At 33.5% G+C, this 17,121-nt stretch overlaps 1 protein-coding gene across 4 annotated transcripts in view; it reads left to right on the forward strand.

Annotated features, from left to right (window-relative positions):
* LOC118203072 (protein couch potato-like) overlaps positions 1-17,121 on the forward strand; it is a 580,191-nt gene that overhangs the window by 481,668 nt on the left and 81,402 nt on the right. For all 4 annotated transcript variants that reach the window (XM_085822450.1, XM_085822452.1, XM_085822451.1 and 1 more), the window contains exons 3-4: positions 612-665; positions 1,092-1,154. In XM_085822450.1, coding sequence (XP_085678576.1) covers positions 612-665; positions 1,092-1,154 — 117 coding nt within the window. The remainder of the gene's footprint in view (positions 1-611; positions 666-1,091; positions 1,155-17,121) is intronic.

Below are 17,121 nucleotides of genomic sequence, written 5' to 3' on the forward strand. Positions count from 1 at the left end.
AGCATGTATTTAGAATTTCCGATACACAGTTTCGCGCGCTGGAGATAAAAAAAAAAGTTTTTTCCCCCGTAGAGTGTTGCCATTGCTCGCTTTGAAATCCTTGAGTTTGTTAATAAAAAATTAATTAAAGTTTTACAAAATATGAAATCGATAATAAAACAAATTCGAAATTTCAAATTTGGTCTTCCACATGCCCATATTCGTAGGAGGATTACGTCATTCAAAATTCGGTGGCTCTATGTACCGTTGTTTTATCACAATGCGAGAAATATACATACATTTATGCAGAATTTTCATTATTAAATTTCTTCAAATATAATGCAGGACTCTAACATTTGCTGGCAACAGTTTCAAAAGTGAAACGGACATTTAAACATTTATAGTGATTCGACGCAAAATCGCAAAACGAAAATAATAGTCCTTCAGGGACAAAGTTTCTTTGGACTAAAAATGCTACATTTTTTTTATCAATACATGTCGTAATTTGCTACTGTTCTGAATGATTATATTCTTATCAGATATATCACAAATAAATTAGCACGTGTTTGTTTTTTTAACTTATTTATTTCATTCATGTATTCTAAATTTTTATATGTGTTTTCACTTTATAGGGGTATGAAGGATCACTCTTAAAAGTCACAAGCAAAAACGGGAAAACATCATCGGTAAGTAGCTTCGTTAAAAACACAACATAAATTACGAAAAAAATTGTGCAGTACTTTAACTGTTTAATTAGTTATTTTCATTGATTCTTGTCTCTTTCGGAATTAATGATACAAGGAAATATTTCTAAGTAAATTAATTAGTTAATACATCCAGCGCTTCTTCTAACTTCGCTTTTGCATTGAAAGTGTGCTAACTTAATTAAAAATCTCAGGCTCAGCCAGCAGACCCTAGCGAGAAAACATGTGCCTAGTAAATATTTGATACTTTAATCACTTAATTGCAATTAAGGAAATATTAAAAACAACCGGTCGATGTTAATGAAAATTTTCTTATTTTTCTATTTCCTTTTATCATTGTTTTTTAAAATTTTGGTTTATTGTTTTAGACATTACTTTATTTTACTCTTTTTTTTTCTCTTTGTGCAGCCAGTTGGTTTCGTAACTTTCACGACGAGGGCCGGTGCAGAAGCAGCCAAGCAAGATTTGCAGGTAAATAACTATTTAATTAACTTCCATTTCTTTCCTTGATATCAAGTATTATGCAGACTAGCTTCCGTATTATGCATGCTACATTTGCCACCGTTTTCATTTTTATAGTGGATCCTTAACAAATGGAAAATTCTTATAGTTAAGAGCTTTATTTAAAATTAGTTCACATGTTTTTGTGCCGGTTGGTGTGCATTGTTTACGAGATTTAAGCTCTTCATCGGCATCTGTATATTTTTAACATATATATATATATATATATAAATTCTATACTTTTTTATTATCTGCCCACTATCTTTAGACAAGCGCTGTGCTTTTGAAATATTTTCGAGTATATGTGCTGACAATAACGAATCCATGTATGCTCTTTACAACACACATATTTGAGTAACGTGTTACTCAAACATTACGTTACATTTAATCGTGATTTCGAAGATTAGTCGAACTCAATATTATTTCAATCTTGAGGAAGTTTAATGATATTGTGGAGTTTGTGTACAGTTTAGAACGAAATCAGTAGATTTATTTAGCATACTTTTATGTTAAGGCTTTAAAATACTTATATAAGGCCAAGACTGGAACTTGATGTATTTGATTACGAAGCTTACAGAAATGCTTCTCTGCCAGATACTTATTGGAATATGGGTCAATAAAATATGTCAAGGCTTCGCCATTCAGTGCCAATATAATGAGATTTGTTCATGAATGGCAAAATTCGCAGACTCCGATATCGTCTTCTTTGAATATGAAGGAGAACTAGCCCTTTCGGCATATGTATCAGATATTATTTTTAAATATAAAGGATGTGGTACGTATTATTCAATAACATGCTGTTTTATAGGAATGTTGCTTTATCCCACCCACCTTCACATTCTCTAGCTTGAATAAACTCTTTGATACATCAAGATTTCATATAGTGAGAGGATATCTACAACTGAGAGGAACTACGAGATTCGCATATTATTGTTATTAGAAATTTAGATGAAGAATTCTTGCAATAGAAAACTAGTGTGTGTAGCATGTGACTTTTGTCCTCATTATAGCTGGTGGAGGGAAGGTAGAAATTACGAAAATGGTGTATATTAATTTTAATTATCTTTGCTTAAGGATTTGTCATATTCAAATATCCTGTTTAAGTAAAATAAGTCAAACTAGAGTTGATGAAGATTTGGAATTTAAAGAATTGAGTATGTATATACTTGCTGTCTAAGACTGTAGAGACATTAGGTATTTTGGAAGAAGGAAAGATGAAAAATGAGCAACGCCCTCGCCAGGAATCGAACCACGGACCTCTGAAATACGTTCCTAGCGTACAGACCACTACACTACTAAGGCATGCTAAGAAGGCGGGGAAAATACCTTATACACTTATTAGAGAAATGAAAGACCACATGTTTGACAGCTTAGTAGTCCATTAAGTATAACCTTTTCTTTTCTTAAAAAATAAAGCATTTTGTGTACCTTCTTTTCTCCCCCTAGATGAAGTTGTATATTTTGGTCACAAACCGAGTATACGTATCTCCATCTGGAAAACACAAGAATTAAGGGCAAACTTGTAAAGGATTATGGCATTCCACCTTGCCTGCTATCGTAGTATAAATGTTTAATATCTCAAGAGGGAGATCTGAGGTTCCAATCCCAGGAAAGGCACTATTCATTCTTTATAATTATTGCTACCAAAAAACCTATATATTCGTTACAGTGGCACCCAGATTAAAACCATGGTGGATGATAAGACGTCAACACGTGGATTCAGTCGAATGAGTCTCTAGTCTATTCCTAGTCGCTATTTTAGTGCATGGATATTGAACGAATAATCGCATTTTTCTAAGCATTTTTTTTTTTTTTCTTTTTTTTTTTTTTTTTTGTTAAGCAATGGATTACAGCATCCTACGCACAAGTGGAAGATTCATGGTCATGATGCCGGAGAGTAGTGGTTGATTTTTCATATATTCTGCCTCGATTAAACCAAAATGGTTTCTATGAAATTAAACACATTTATTGTTCTCGCGTTCTTTGGAGATGTTAAATAAGTAATATAGACATAACCCCTATTTATTGAAAATATATTAACTGAGACATCGAGATTTGAGATGTCCGCTTTCTAATATCATTATAAAAACTGCCAAGTTTCAGATGAGTGTACAGATGTAGATCATAAAATTTAATTTTGCTAAATATAATATTATTTTAACACTAAATGTCGTTTTCTGCAATTCCTTTTTGTGATAGACTTCATTTCCTAAGAAATGGAACTCTTGATAGAAATAGTGTGCCAGTTTCTATTTTCAATAAATTTAAATTTATTCAGTTTTAAAATTTTAGCACTGAATAAATTATCAATATCTCTGTGATGGTTATGTTGCGTTATTTAATACGACAGTTAATATTTACGAGATATTTAAATAATATAATCTTTATAATCTGAAATTCAAAGAGAATCAGGAAATTATAAGCCCCATTAGTGGTCAAGCAGTTACGAGAACTTAATGTTGGTAGTTTGAAACCGTGCAAACAGGCTGGTTCTGTCGGTTTTAATTTTATGGCTGTATTTCTTTCGTATTTCATAGTTTTCCCGATGTATGACACGAATACATATATAATTTCCTTTAGAAATATCTCCCCTGAAGTCATCCCTCCCTTTTAGGCAGATAGCCTTCGTAATTTACCATATCCAAATATCATAATCTAATTTCGAATTTTCAAAGGAAAAGATACCCACAGTGAAGAAATATGATGTAACTAGCACATATGAAAATGGTTTTCTGCTGTGGACTTATTTTCTCAGCGAAGTTTTATATAGTGTCTTGTTTTAATATTCGCCTTTTAAAATACGGTAATTTTCTTTAACGATGGCTTTTTTATTACAATGTCCTAGTTTGATTAGGGTTATTGTAAACCTACTTTATATTATATCTTTTTTATATAACACTGAACATATATCGGGGAAATGTCTGCCAAATGAATATTTTAGCATCACAGAATGTATTATAGTCTCAGTATAAATGGGGTTCCATTTATTTATCATTGTATAATATGCTGCAGATTAATATTTTTTACCACAGTAACCGAATTCGTCAGTTATTGAATGCTATCCCGCAAAATTAATCCGAATTATTAAATCACATATAAGGATATTTAACTGTCATCAAAACGTATTGAAAAAAATCCCGATTTATAGTCATATATGGATTCCTATTTTTTTCCTTTCCTAATATCTGCTAAAACTCTCGAAATTAAAATAACATACTATTGTTTCCTTTTCCTTAAAATAAAAGAAACAAACATACTATTGTTTATCTTTTCTTAAAATAGAAGAAACAAAAATAAACAAATTTTTATTTTCAAAGCGTTCATAAGCAGCACAATAAAACAAAGTAAACGCTTTCGTATATGAATCGTGCAGTTAGGCTACTCTACGAAATTTTTAAGAAATTACAGCTGATGTACAGTACTGTGTGAAACGAATTAAATTTTGAAATGTTTCTATTAATATGCTGGATAAATTATCTACGTCTTATTGTCATTCAACACCTTTATTCCGTCTAGGAAAACAGCAATCACATGCGTAAAAAATAAATGCTGCAGTTGTTGCATTTAAAACTATCTTTAAATTAAAACAGATACTTTTAATGACAATAGTCTACGCATTTACTGTTTACAGGTTACATATAATCATTCGCATTATATTAGCTTTGTGCTCTTAGTTTCAAAATACAAGTTGGAAAAATGCCAATTTATTGTTACATAATCCCTGAGAAATTTATCAGCAACAAGTGCTTGGCAGCGAAAAATTCCTCCTTTATTCCTGCATCTTTCGCTTTTGTTTTTCAGGCGGCATCACAAGAAGTTAATGAAAATTGTAATACACCTTTTAGGTAATCGCTTCGGAATACAAAAAAGAAAGACTAATTAGTGTTTGCGGAAACCTAAATGCTGTAATTAAGGCTGAAAGAAATTGCCTAAAGGTTTATCACTTCAAAAATTAATTTTGTGGGGACTAAAACTGAATGCAACAGCCATCATAGAATAAATACTAAGGCTGTCAATTTTTTTCTATAAAACTTGAGACATGGGTCCGTGAAACAAAACAAAAGCTTAATTATATTCAGGTCTTGACATTTTGTTTAAGATGGGCGTTAAGAAATACTTCCCGTGAATGCGTGAAAAGTGATAGCGTTCTTCCTTATCTCGGAAGATTTAACCTTTTAGTCTTTGGTGCAGTTTCAAAAGCAATCGCTTTATAATGCATGAAAGTTAATCTTCTTCGGAGATTGTTTTGTGAGAAAACAGCTTATATTTTTGAAAATAAGACGGGATTTTTCTCTAAGCTGATTTTCCATTGACATTCGTAGGAATATGTTTATACAACTGAACACGAAATATGCACTTAAGAAGCTTTATATGAGAACTAAATACCAGATGTAACTTCAACGTGTTTTAAGGTATGTTAAATTTCGTCGAACTTAAAATTATTTCCTTATCTCTATGTATTTGCTTAACTGGAAAACGAAATGAAAGGCATCTGAAAATAATAAAGTAGGAATGAGTGAAAACACCGTGAGAACCATTTCGCATAAAGTCGTGATTTCAGTTCAAGCTTATTTGTCTTGCTCGTAGGAATATGCGTTTTAAATAGTTATATATCTATAGGATGTTGCTGATTTAATTTTACATTTCTGAAATTTCAAGTACGTATTTTCTGTTTTACATGAGGCGTTAATATTTTTATCTTTTATCAGCATATAGAAGGAATTCAAAAGATAGCAGTGACTTACAGATATTGTTAAATTTCGATGTAATTTCAATGTTTGCCATTGAAAGAGTAGTCGACTAAGGTGAAAGCAAAACTGTCAGTCAGCACTACAAAATTATTATCTTGTCATTTCGTTTTTCACTTAGAACAGAACGTCCTGTAATTTCTATCTGGAATATTACTCAGGACGTTTATTCAATGAATAAGCTGTTCTTGCAAAATGAATACTTGAACATGCTGCTGTGCTCGCCCTAAAAGTATCATTTTCCCCTTAGATTGTTAAAATAATTTTGCTTTGCTTTTAAAAGCAAATCACAGTTTATCACTGTCAGTGACCTTTTGATGACAATTAGGTGTATGATATATACCACTGATGTAAAGCTTATCTATCAGTTATTTAGAGCTTCAGTTTTACTATATTGCAAACATTCTATTTTTAGCTCTTTAATAAGTGAGTGTTCATACAGCTCAGATCTTAGAAAATATTCAATTATATAAGATGTTCCACTCTGGATACGATACCTTTGTACAGGCATTTTTCTGCGTGTATAATTTGTTATAAAACAACATAATATAATAATACAAAGGATTCAAGATTAAAGCTAAGTTGTTGCAACCATTCACATGAAAACCCAGCATTTGGACAATGAACCTAGCAATTGGACATGAACACAGCATTTGGACATGAACACAGCATTTGGACAATGTTGAAAACCCAGCATTAGGATAATGAATCCAAGAATGGACATGAACACAGCATTTGGACAATGTTAAAAACCCAGCATTAGAATAATGAATCCAGGAATGGACAGGAAACAAGTCCATTTGGTTCAAGAAATTTCATAATTATGACTTTAATAAGAGCATTAAACATATTCAGATAACCTTTATTGATGTAATCCAAGATTCTCTTCTTTACCTAATATTATCTTTACCTAATATTGGTAGCATCTTTACCTATTATGAGGTACTGAAGCAGTTCATCTACCTTTTAATCCAGTGATATCAGAATCTGGCCTGGTGAAAGTGCGAAAATGTTTCCCTAAAGAGGCGGAGATTTCCAGTCGTTGATCAAACATATTCTGAGACAGTTCTTATAGATCCACATCCTATGTTTGACACCTCGTTCAAATACTGCAGATGGCGATTTCACATTTAAGGCTTTTCATTTTTCAAAATTTATCGAAACTGTTTTTATTCTGTCAGTTTTTTGTTCTATCAGTTTTTTATTCTGTCAATTTCTATCAACGATTATCAATCTGCAGTATTCGCCACCTAGCTAAATCTCATAACCGTCGCTGTAGTTTTTTGGTTTAGACATTTTATTCAATAATTGACAATATGAGATCACTAATTCCGATTTTAACAATACGGTGCCATACTTAAAACAAAATTGTTGCCTGTTTAATTCGTTTTATATGTACCAAAATGTCAACTATTCCAGAAAGATCGAGATACATGTTATCGAACATTCTTGAGAATTTTCTGCGCTAACCTTATAACAAAGATTTTCCTGCTTTTAAAAAAATCAGTAATTTTTTCATACAAAGTGAAATGTTTATGCTTTTGTATATGCGTTGTGTGCTGATCCATTATTTTTACAAAGCTCAAAGACATGCTTTAGTTAATAATAACCAGCCCATTAATCCATTAGTAACACCCCAAAATTCGATTTCACGCAAATTCTAGCCTGTGAATTACGTCAAAAATAATAAATAGTGTATTAATTTTGTTGCACCTGGGTATTTAATTGAAACGGTTACTGCCACTGATACGTGAAAACTGAGATTTGTAACTTTCCTTTAGTTCATTCAGTGTTCGTGAATATTAATGAAAAGAAAAAAATATATACATCACGGTCGAGGAACTCTGAGTTAAAGAGATTCGAACATGAATATTCCGTGCTTCATTTAGAACAATGGTTATCCCAGGTAGAAACCTGAGCCGTATTAGCACAAAGGCATTTCCATCCATAGTTTTGCATCTCGTTTCTGCATCCAAGCTACATCATCCAAAGCTAGCTTTCGTGTCATGAACTCACGCAGAAGCGTTCACGCGCATTCACGCAAACGGGGAAGCCACAATGCAAAATGGTGGACGGCTGTCTTGATAATGATATACACGTATATTCGAGGGGGGTAAAAATGCGCAGTGACATATTACTCTGCCTTTGCTAATTAAGACTGTAATTAAAACTTATGCCCAAGGCGTACAGTCTTGCCTTAATTGAATTTTAAACGCACTGGGGGAGAAGTGAAGCGAAGTGATAAGAGCGCTCTTCTGGGAGAAGGAGTTGGGGGTTTGAAGGGAGGGAGAGGAAAATGATAATGTCGTTCCTTTTTTCCCCCAGCTGGTGAATTGTAAATTCCCTAAAATTCCCCGGGCAAACATTTTACGCGGAAGTTACTCTCCAAACTTTGATTTAAGCAAAGCTGTCCGGGTGAACAATAGAGCATATTTTGCGATAGATTTTCCGTTTCTTTAAAAATTTGTTCGGTAATAGATGGATTATTTTCGGCCCTGAAAGTGTAAACTTCAAAGAATGTTGGAATTTTTCAAATTTTGCATTCTTTCGAAAGTGTTTACCGAAATTGTTCTAATAATAGACAGTTACGTAACTTTGTATTATAAGCAGTTATTTAAAATTAAATAATCTGAAAGAGGAATTTTAGGAATATTCTCTGGGATTATTTATTAAATAATTTATTAATGTATGCTGGTATATTAATAATTTATTTATTGATATTAAATTAATATATATTAATATTATATATTAATAATTAATAAATTATTTACATAAACAAATTAAGTTTATAAACTTTGTGCAGTTTATTTTTTAGAAACCGAGGTATTACTAGTTTCTTCACAGGGTAGTTCAAAATCAGAGAAAAAAGAAATTTTGTTATAATAAACGAAAAGTCACTATTAAAAGCAAAAAGAGCGTAGTGTAAATAACACCATAACATAAAAATAGGCATCATTCGAAATTAAAAAAAAAATATATATATATTGTAAATTACACTGAAATACAGTATTTACAAAAGAACTTGAATAACGTCGTTAAACTCAAACTCATGTAAAAAATACGGTTATTAGATGTTTTGTTTTTGCAGTGCAATATTTATATATTCCGAATTACATGCAATTCAGTTACGAACTGTTCTGGATAAAAACAGCTTTTCAATGGAACATCATCTATATCACTGCTTTTATCAAGTGCATTTTTGTATTCTGCGTAGACAGGTTTATGTTGGTGGCTTGTAATAGTAATTCTTCCACCTTTTCACACAAAACAAACTTGCTTTTTTAGATAAGAACCGATTAATCTGCACCTCAATTAATCTTCTAACGGATAATTAAACGTTCATCGTATTATAGTGCATTATGACATTTTAAATGTGTACTAATGTATTTTAATTGATATTCAATGTCATCTAAGTATGAAACTCCACCTTTATGAGCATACTAGTTTCAAAAATTAAATAAAAATCCATTCATCATTCTTAAGAAATGTAAATACTTATTGTTAAAAGTTAGCATAAATAAATGTCACTTTAACTTTATTTAATTATATATAAAAGTATGACTAAAATATCTCCGCTTTTCATTAGATGATAGCACTGTTGCTTTGCTTTCGCGGAAGTTTTACACCCATCAGCGAAGAAACTTCAACAGGATTTTAGCTTTTAGAAAAAAAAAAGCGAAAAAACAAATAACTGTTTAGCACAAGTTTTATAAAAAAAAGTCTAGGAGCAACTATGACTGTAATGCTGAAACAGCATGCATGATTTTGCAAATAATGTAATGAAACAGCATGCATGATTTTGCAAATAATGTAATGAAACAGCATGCATGATTTTGCAAATAATGTAATGAAACAGCATGCATGATTTTGCAAATAATGTAATGAAACAGCATGCATGATTTTGCAAATAGTGCACGACTTCTTAATTAAATAACAAGAACTGAACGATATATAAAAATATACTGATCTATAGTCAAGCTTACTTCCATATTCCTATCCCTTGCATATCAGCTAAAGAAGACTTTTGCATTAGAGCAAGGAGATAAGGAAACTACAGATATAATGATTTGAAAGTTTCAAATGATTATTCCTTCTCTCCTTATTCTAACTTCCTGCATGTTCCGTTTCATTCTTTTCGGCAACTCAGTTTAATGCCCCCACATTTAAGCCTCCCATGCTGCCATCACATCTAAGTTCTTCAGTATGCTTTCTCCGTTTCGGATTTCAGAAAATGTAACCATACTTACATGTATTTTTTTCTCTTTTTAGGTTGCATGTTCATCGAATCTTTCCTTGATTTAATAATTTTAGATTTTATGCTTTAGCGGTTTGATTGGTACATTTTCTTGCAGTTTTGGAAATGTCCAAAAATATTCCATAGATAAATTATTTTATGACATTTTGATTTACGATAATTTTGATAAATTCTTTTATATTTTATATTTCTTTTATTCTTTCACGAAATATATTTAGTGATTTAAATTTTAAATGTTTGTCAGTATGTTTCTATCTATTGGGTACTTGAACTAATTCCCGCTGTTTGTTAGACCGAAAACACATGTTTATTTTAATAGAATGGTATGAGATAATTGATTCAAAGTTGTGTTTTTCGGTAGCAACAATCCTTTTTCACCTTACGGGTAACAAATGGATTCCGCGATAAAAAATTGAGTTCTTTTGAGGCGATCCATTAATGGAATCAGGTTTCGAGATCGTTAAAAGTTGTGAAGTATTGTTCAGAAAGGCCGTGTTGCATAGAATGAAACAAATAGTTATCGGAAAGAGTTATATCTAGTGAATACGGCGGGTGGGATAAGATATTGCATCGAAATCCCTTCAAGGTTTACTTCGCTCGATTTGCAGCATGTGGTTTGGCAGTGTCATGAGTCATTGTCACTTTATCATGTCTCTGATCACAGTGTTGGCGTTTTTCATAAAGTGCGCGATTTAGATTGAGTAATTGTGCTTTGTTGTGTTTAGTATTCATCGTTTGACTCGCTTGCAAGAGTTTCTGGTACACAACATCGACTTGATACCACCAAATGCACAGCATAATCTTCTTACCGTGAATATCAGGTTTTTAAGTTGATGTTCATGGTACGCCGTCACGCAGCCTTGATATCATGGAAAAAAGACTTCCTTTTTGGTCTTTGAATCCACACTTCACAAACAGTTAAGCGTTCCCAACGTTCTTCTCTGTCAATTCATGTGATCAGTTTCCCAATTTATGAATCATCGCCATTGCGTTTAAACGCTTACTAACAGTTGAAGCACCCTTATCTAGTGCTTCAGACAACCGGCCTTCTACAACTGAATCTTCTACCAGTAATGCTACTAATTGTGCATCGTCAAACGTTTTCGGCTGTTCTAGATGCATTTTGTCACTCACCTCAAAATTGTTGTCTTTAATTCGTTGAAACCAATCTCTGCACTTTGTTCCGACTCAGAATGTTCTCCATGGGTTTCCGTTAATAAGCGATGACTTTTCGCAGCAGATTTCTTGAGATGAAAACAGAAGAGAAACACTTTTTTAGAACGTTGTTTTATAGATACAAACCCTGACATGTTCAAAGAACTAAAAAGGCATGTTCTTTTCTTTCCATTCAAAACTCTGGAAGTAGTGGATCTGAAAGTCTAATGTTTCTAATGTTACGCACGTCTTGTGTCGTTGTCCTTTATGCTGCACTGGTAAAACTACTGCGCTCTCTGTATCAAGAGCAATAATTAACTCAAGTTCCCAATGTATTCAAAACTATCGCCCTTTTGGCTCAACTTTGTATAGGGCGGGAGGAACAGGTTTCCAAGCAACGTTCCAAGAAGACATCTTAAAGTAATCTGGCTCAAAGCCCGCGCGCTTTTCTCCTATTGCACGAGGCCATAGTAAACTCCAACACGGCACGAAGGCTGTAGAGGTTGTAAGAACCGACGTCTAATAATCTGACCACTATAATACCTCCTCGGATGATGCAAGCTATGAATCCATTTAGTGTATTTTATATCCTCAGATCAAGACCATCAGAGTACAGATCTCAACCGATGCAATAAACGTCCCGGAGGGGGAGATGCCAGAACAAGATCGGCCAGTGAGATTAGCATCCCAAATGGTAAACTTAATGCTTCAATCGATTTATTTGGTCATTAATCCGTTACCAAAAGCCTGCCATATGGTTTTTATTTCTTTGGAATGAATTGATATCACTATCTTTGGAACGTTTTTCTGACAAATTTCCTCCTAACAAAAGTGTTTCTAAGTTTATTTTTGCGGCTTTTATAGTAACTGTAAACTAGTACAGAATGAAGATTGTATACGTTTACCTTTTATTCAGTACGTCTTGGGGAAGGGAAGAAACCAATGACTGCGAAACGATAAGGAAATTAGATCAACAGTTGCATGTAGAAATAAATAAATAGCTACACATCTAAAATGGCATCTGAAACTTCTCGGCTTCTAAACCAAGTCTCAGTGTAAAAATAAGAGTAAAAAATATCGCTCTAGGTTTTCCTACTTTTCTTTGCATCTGTTTCTAAGCACGATCCAATGAAAATCTAAAGAGAGAATCATATAGGTAAAAAATAATTTACGGAATTTAATAAATCCTTATAATTTAATAATATACGCTTACTTATATGAGATAATATAAATTTTTAATATGAGAGTTTATGTATTACACACTTGTAATTTCTACAGCTTGTAAGGATTGATTTTATGCAAAATCTTTCCAATTCTTTGAAAATTTATCGATAGCAAAAAGCATAGAACTTAAACTTTCAACTCACAAATTGTCATGCGATATGTCGAAAAAAATTTCTAAGTAAAATCAGGTCTCTTTCGATTAAGTAAACATGAGGATTATTTAAAAATGAACTTTTATTAATTTAAAATTAGTTAGGTACTGATGCTTTCTTACAGTAATACAGTATAAAAAATTGTTCAGGATTGGTTTCTGAATTCTTCAGTTTTTACTTACCAGTGAAGGGGCATCTTTAGTTAGGTTAATAATCGTTTCTTATAACAAGTAGATTATTTATTTTCGAATAAAAATATTTTATGTAATTCAAATTCCTCTGTTTTCATAATAGCGTACTTAAACTAGTTCCTGCTTTTCCTTCCGTCAAAGAAATAATTCTTTTGTGACCAGGAATCCTCCGAGAAAATCACTTATGGTAATTACGAAAATGGTATCAACATGTCTAAAAGCCAAATACGCATACTGTTATTCACAATAACGAAAAAAAACAACTTTGCTTTAAAGCAGCTGTTGCGATGTAAATGTGAAGGAACTCAACACGTCCTCGTTTTAAACATGAAACTTATATTAAATAACTGCACAATACAAGTATAAACAAGAAAATAACATATAACACTTATAAGTACGAGAACAGAACAAAATAGTGAATAATAGACAGCATAGCAGCTGCCTTGCGAATGCGTTCGTCTGAGTCTGACTATTCAACTGAATTAAATGTTCTTTGGCATAGTTCCAAAACCGAAAGAGTGAGGTTGAGTTGTTCTGTTCCGGCGCACCGGAACATACTCCCACCCTATCAGGCATTAGTCCTGATATATGGGCAAAGGTGCTAATTTATGAATGTTTCTTTTAAAAATAGAGCTTTTAGTTTTAACCGTGGCCACACGAACTAGTCCGTCAGCACCATGATGAAGTTCGACCACTTGTCCTAGTGGCCAAGAACCTGGAATATGACCATCATCTAGTAACAGGACGATGTCTCCAGTTTTCATATTCGGCTGAGTGTCCTTCCATTTCTTTCTGGTTTGAAGAGAAGATAGATATGCTTTGGTCCATGATTTGCAGAAGTCCTTGCGCATCTTTTGAAGGAGATCCCACCTATTCCGTATATTAGCAGGACTAGTAAGAGGTAGTTCAGGAGGGGATAGGATCACGTCTCCTGTAAGAAAATGTGAAGGAGTGAGAATATTAATGCAATCAATGTCAGTATTGTTTACACTACATAACGGACGAGAATTTAAAATGGCTTCTATCTGAGCCAACAGAGTTGTCAATTCTTCGAAAGTAAGTAGCGTTTCACCTATTACTCTTTTACAGTGATATTTGGTTGATTTAATTGCGGCCTCCCAAATTCCTCCAAAATGAGGAGATGCTGGAGGTATAAATTGCCATTCTATTGATGCTTGAGTTAAATGATGAGCAACGGCTTCGTTCTTAGGAAGTGAGGCCCACAATCGTTGTATTTCGCTGAGTTTTCGATTAGCCCCAACGAAGTTTGTTGCATTGTCGCTGTAAATGTGACTTGGAGCTCCTCGTCTAGCACTGAAGCGACGCAAAGCAGCTAAAAATGCATCAGCGGTTAAATCGCTCACTGCCTCGATGTGTAGTGCCTTAGTAGCGAGACAAATAAATAGAGCAATGTAACCCTTGGTTGATTTTGCTCCACGACCCTTGTTGAATTTGATTGAAATAGGACCGGCATAGTCCACTCCGCAGTTGAAGAAAGGCCTCTCGAGTGTTACACGATGCTTAGGTAGATTACCCATAAGCTGAGATGTGGTGGATGCTTTAAATTTGAAGCATTTGATGCATTTGTGAACACATTTATTAATGAGCTTTTTTCCACCTATTATCCAATATGATTGTTTGATAATGTGGGACAGTAATGAAGCACCAGCATGTAAATAAGTCACATGCTTTTCTTTTACGATGAGCTCACTTATCTTGTGTTTAGCAGGTAGAATCACTGGGTGCTTTTGATTAAAAGACAATTCTGAATTTTGCAAACGCCCTCCCACCCGTAAAAGACTGTTTTCATCTATAAACGGATGGAGGGAGTGTAGCTGACTTTTCTTAGGCAACGATCTTTGATTTTTAATGCATTTTAGGTCTTCATTAAAATAATCTTTCTGAACCCATCGAATTATGGTTATTTCTGCATTTTTAGTTTCCGTGTAAGTGAGTGGAGAAAAGGAATCAGTTATAAGTGTTTGACATTTGTTATTGGTTTTGCACTTATTGATGAATCTTAAACAATATGCTAAAATGCGTATAATCTTAGAAAATGATGAATATTTTTCAAATAAATCACTATATAATTCATTTGATGTAGCACTATGAAATGAAAATATAGGATCAGATCTTTGTTCAGCTTTAATTAGATCCTTGATTTCTTTGGAAGCGGATTCCTCTTTCGGCCAGTGAGCCGAATCCAAAAAAAGCCAACTTGGGCCATTCCACCACAAGTTGCAATTAGGAAGACATTTGGGATCAATACCACGCGAAGCGATATCTGCTGGGTTATCTTTGGAAGGGACATGCCTCCAGTATTTTGTTGGAAGTACTTTGATTATTTGAGTCGTCCGGTTTGCAACAAAAGTCTTCCATTTACGGGGATGTGCCGAGAGCCAGGAAAGTACGACTTTGGAGTCAGTCCAAGCGTAAACATCAAACTTATATTTTTTGAGAGTGTTCATGACTGTACGATATAACTTTGAAAGCAAATGAGCACTGCATAGTTCCAATTTAGGAACAGATACTTGTTTAATAGGTGCGACTTTAGTTTTAGAAACTAAGAGAGAAATCTTTATTTCATTTCCGTGTATTTGTTTGCAATATATTGCAGCAGCGTAAGCAAGTGTTGACGAGTCGCAAAAGCCGTGCAATTCAAATGTGTCAGAGGAAATAAGCGTGACACCTCTAGGAACGGTAAAATGTTCAACTGCATTGAAAGATTTCTGAAATTTAAACAAATCTTCAGCAAGACTTTGTGGAATAGGAGAATCCCAGTCCCCTTTTGTAAGCCAGAGCTTCTGATAAAAAATTTTCATTACAACAGTACATGGTGAAATTAATCCTAATGGATCGAAAATGCGTGCCGATTGGGACAAAATGTGCCTTTTTGTCAGCGGTGAGGTGAGTGCAAGGGCGGGTTTGAAAATGAATGTGTCTGTTGAAGAATTCCAAAATAATCCTAAGACTTTCGTGCTTTCCTTATCATTAGGAATTATTTCTAAATTAGTGTCCGTTGAACAATGTTCTTGAAATTCAGCAAGAAATGCATTTGAATTAGAATTCCACTTTCGTAGGTGGAAACCGTGTGTTTGTAAAATATTGGTAATTTCCTTACAAAGTGATATTGCATCACTATCGGTACTTGAACCCGATAGCAAATCATCCATGTATACATCGTGTAGTAAAGTATGAGAAACAGCACTATTTTGTGAATAATCTAGTGCAATTTGCTTAATGCATCTAGTGGCTAGGAAAGAAGCTGGAGCTAAACCATATGTTACGGTGTTTAACTTGTATGTGCGTATTTCTTCGTTAGGATTAAACCTCCAAAGAATTTGTTGGTAGTTCCGATCCTCATCGGACACTAAAACTTGCCGGTACATTTTCTCTATGTCTGCTGAAAAGACTATTTCCGGAAATCGAAAATTAAGTAAAATTTCGAAAATGTCTCGTTGCAATTTAGGACCAACACCCAAGATAGAATTCAATGATTTACCGTTGGAAGTTTTACATGAAGCGTCGAAAACGACTCTTAATTTAGTAGTTGTACTAGACGGCTTGATCACTGCATGATGGGGAAGGAAATATTGCTCATTCTGAAATCTATTTAAACAGGTTTGTGTGACCAATTCCATATGACCTAAATTTTCATATTCATGCATAAAATCCTTGTATTGGTTTTCAAATTCCGAGTTTTCCTTAAATTTACGTTCCATAGCATACAATCGAGAAAGTGCAGCTGGTTTTGAATTACCTAATTCAGATTTAGATTTTAAAAATGGCAATTTCACCACAAAACGACCATCTGAATTAATTGAGTAATTTTCCCGAAAATGTGTTTCAACAAATTGTTCTTCAGGCGAGAATGCAGTGTCAGTTGAATTTGGTACTTCTTCTAACTCCCAAAACCTTTTCAATTCGCTGTCAATATTTATTTCATAAATATGCATGTTTGAAAGTGAATTTGATTTCGTTTGATATTCCGGTAGTTTTCCGGATATGAGGAAACCAAAAATTGAGTTTTGAGCAATTAAATCACTTTGAGAACAAGTTATTTATCCAGGAAGTAAAATAGAAAACAAGTAGTCAGATCCTAGAATAATATCTATCTTATCCGGAATGTGAAAATATGGATCAGCTAACTTTACATTTTTCAAATGCGAAAAGTCTTTCTCATTTATTTTTTGGCTTGGAAGCGCAGCAGTT

Source organism: Stegodyphus dumicola, chromosome 8 (genome assembly GCF_044657685.1).
Source record: "Stegodyphus dumicola isolate Sdum_Otavi_A_Nest chromosome 8, ASM4465768v1".
NCBI classification, from domain to species: domain Eukaryota; kingdom Metazoa; phylum Arthropoda; class Arachnida; order Araneae; family Eresidae; genus Stegodyphus; species Stegodyphus dumicola.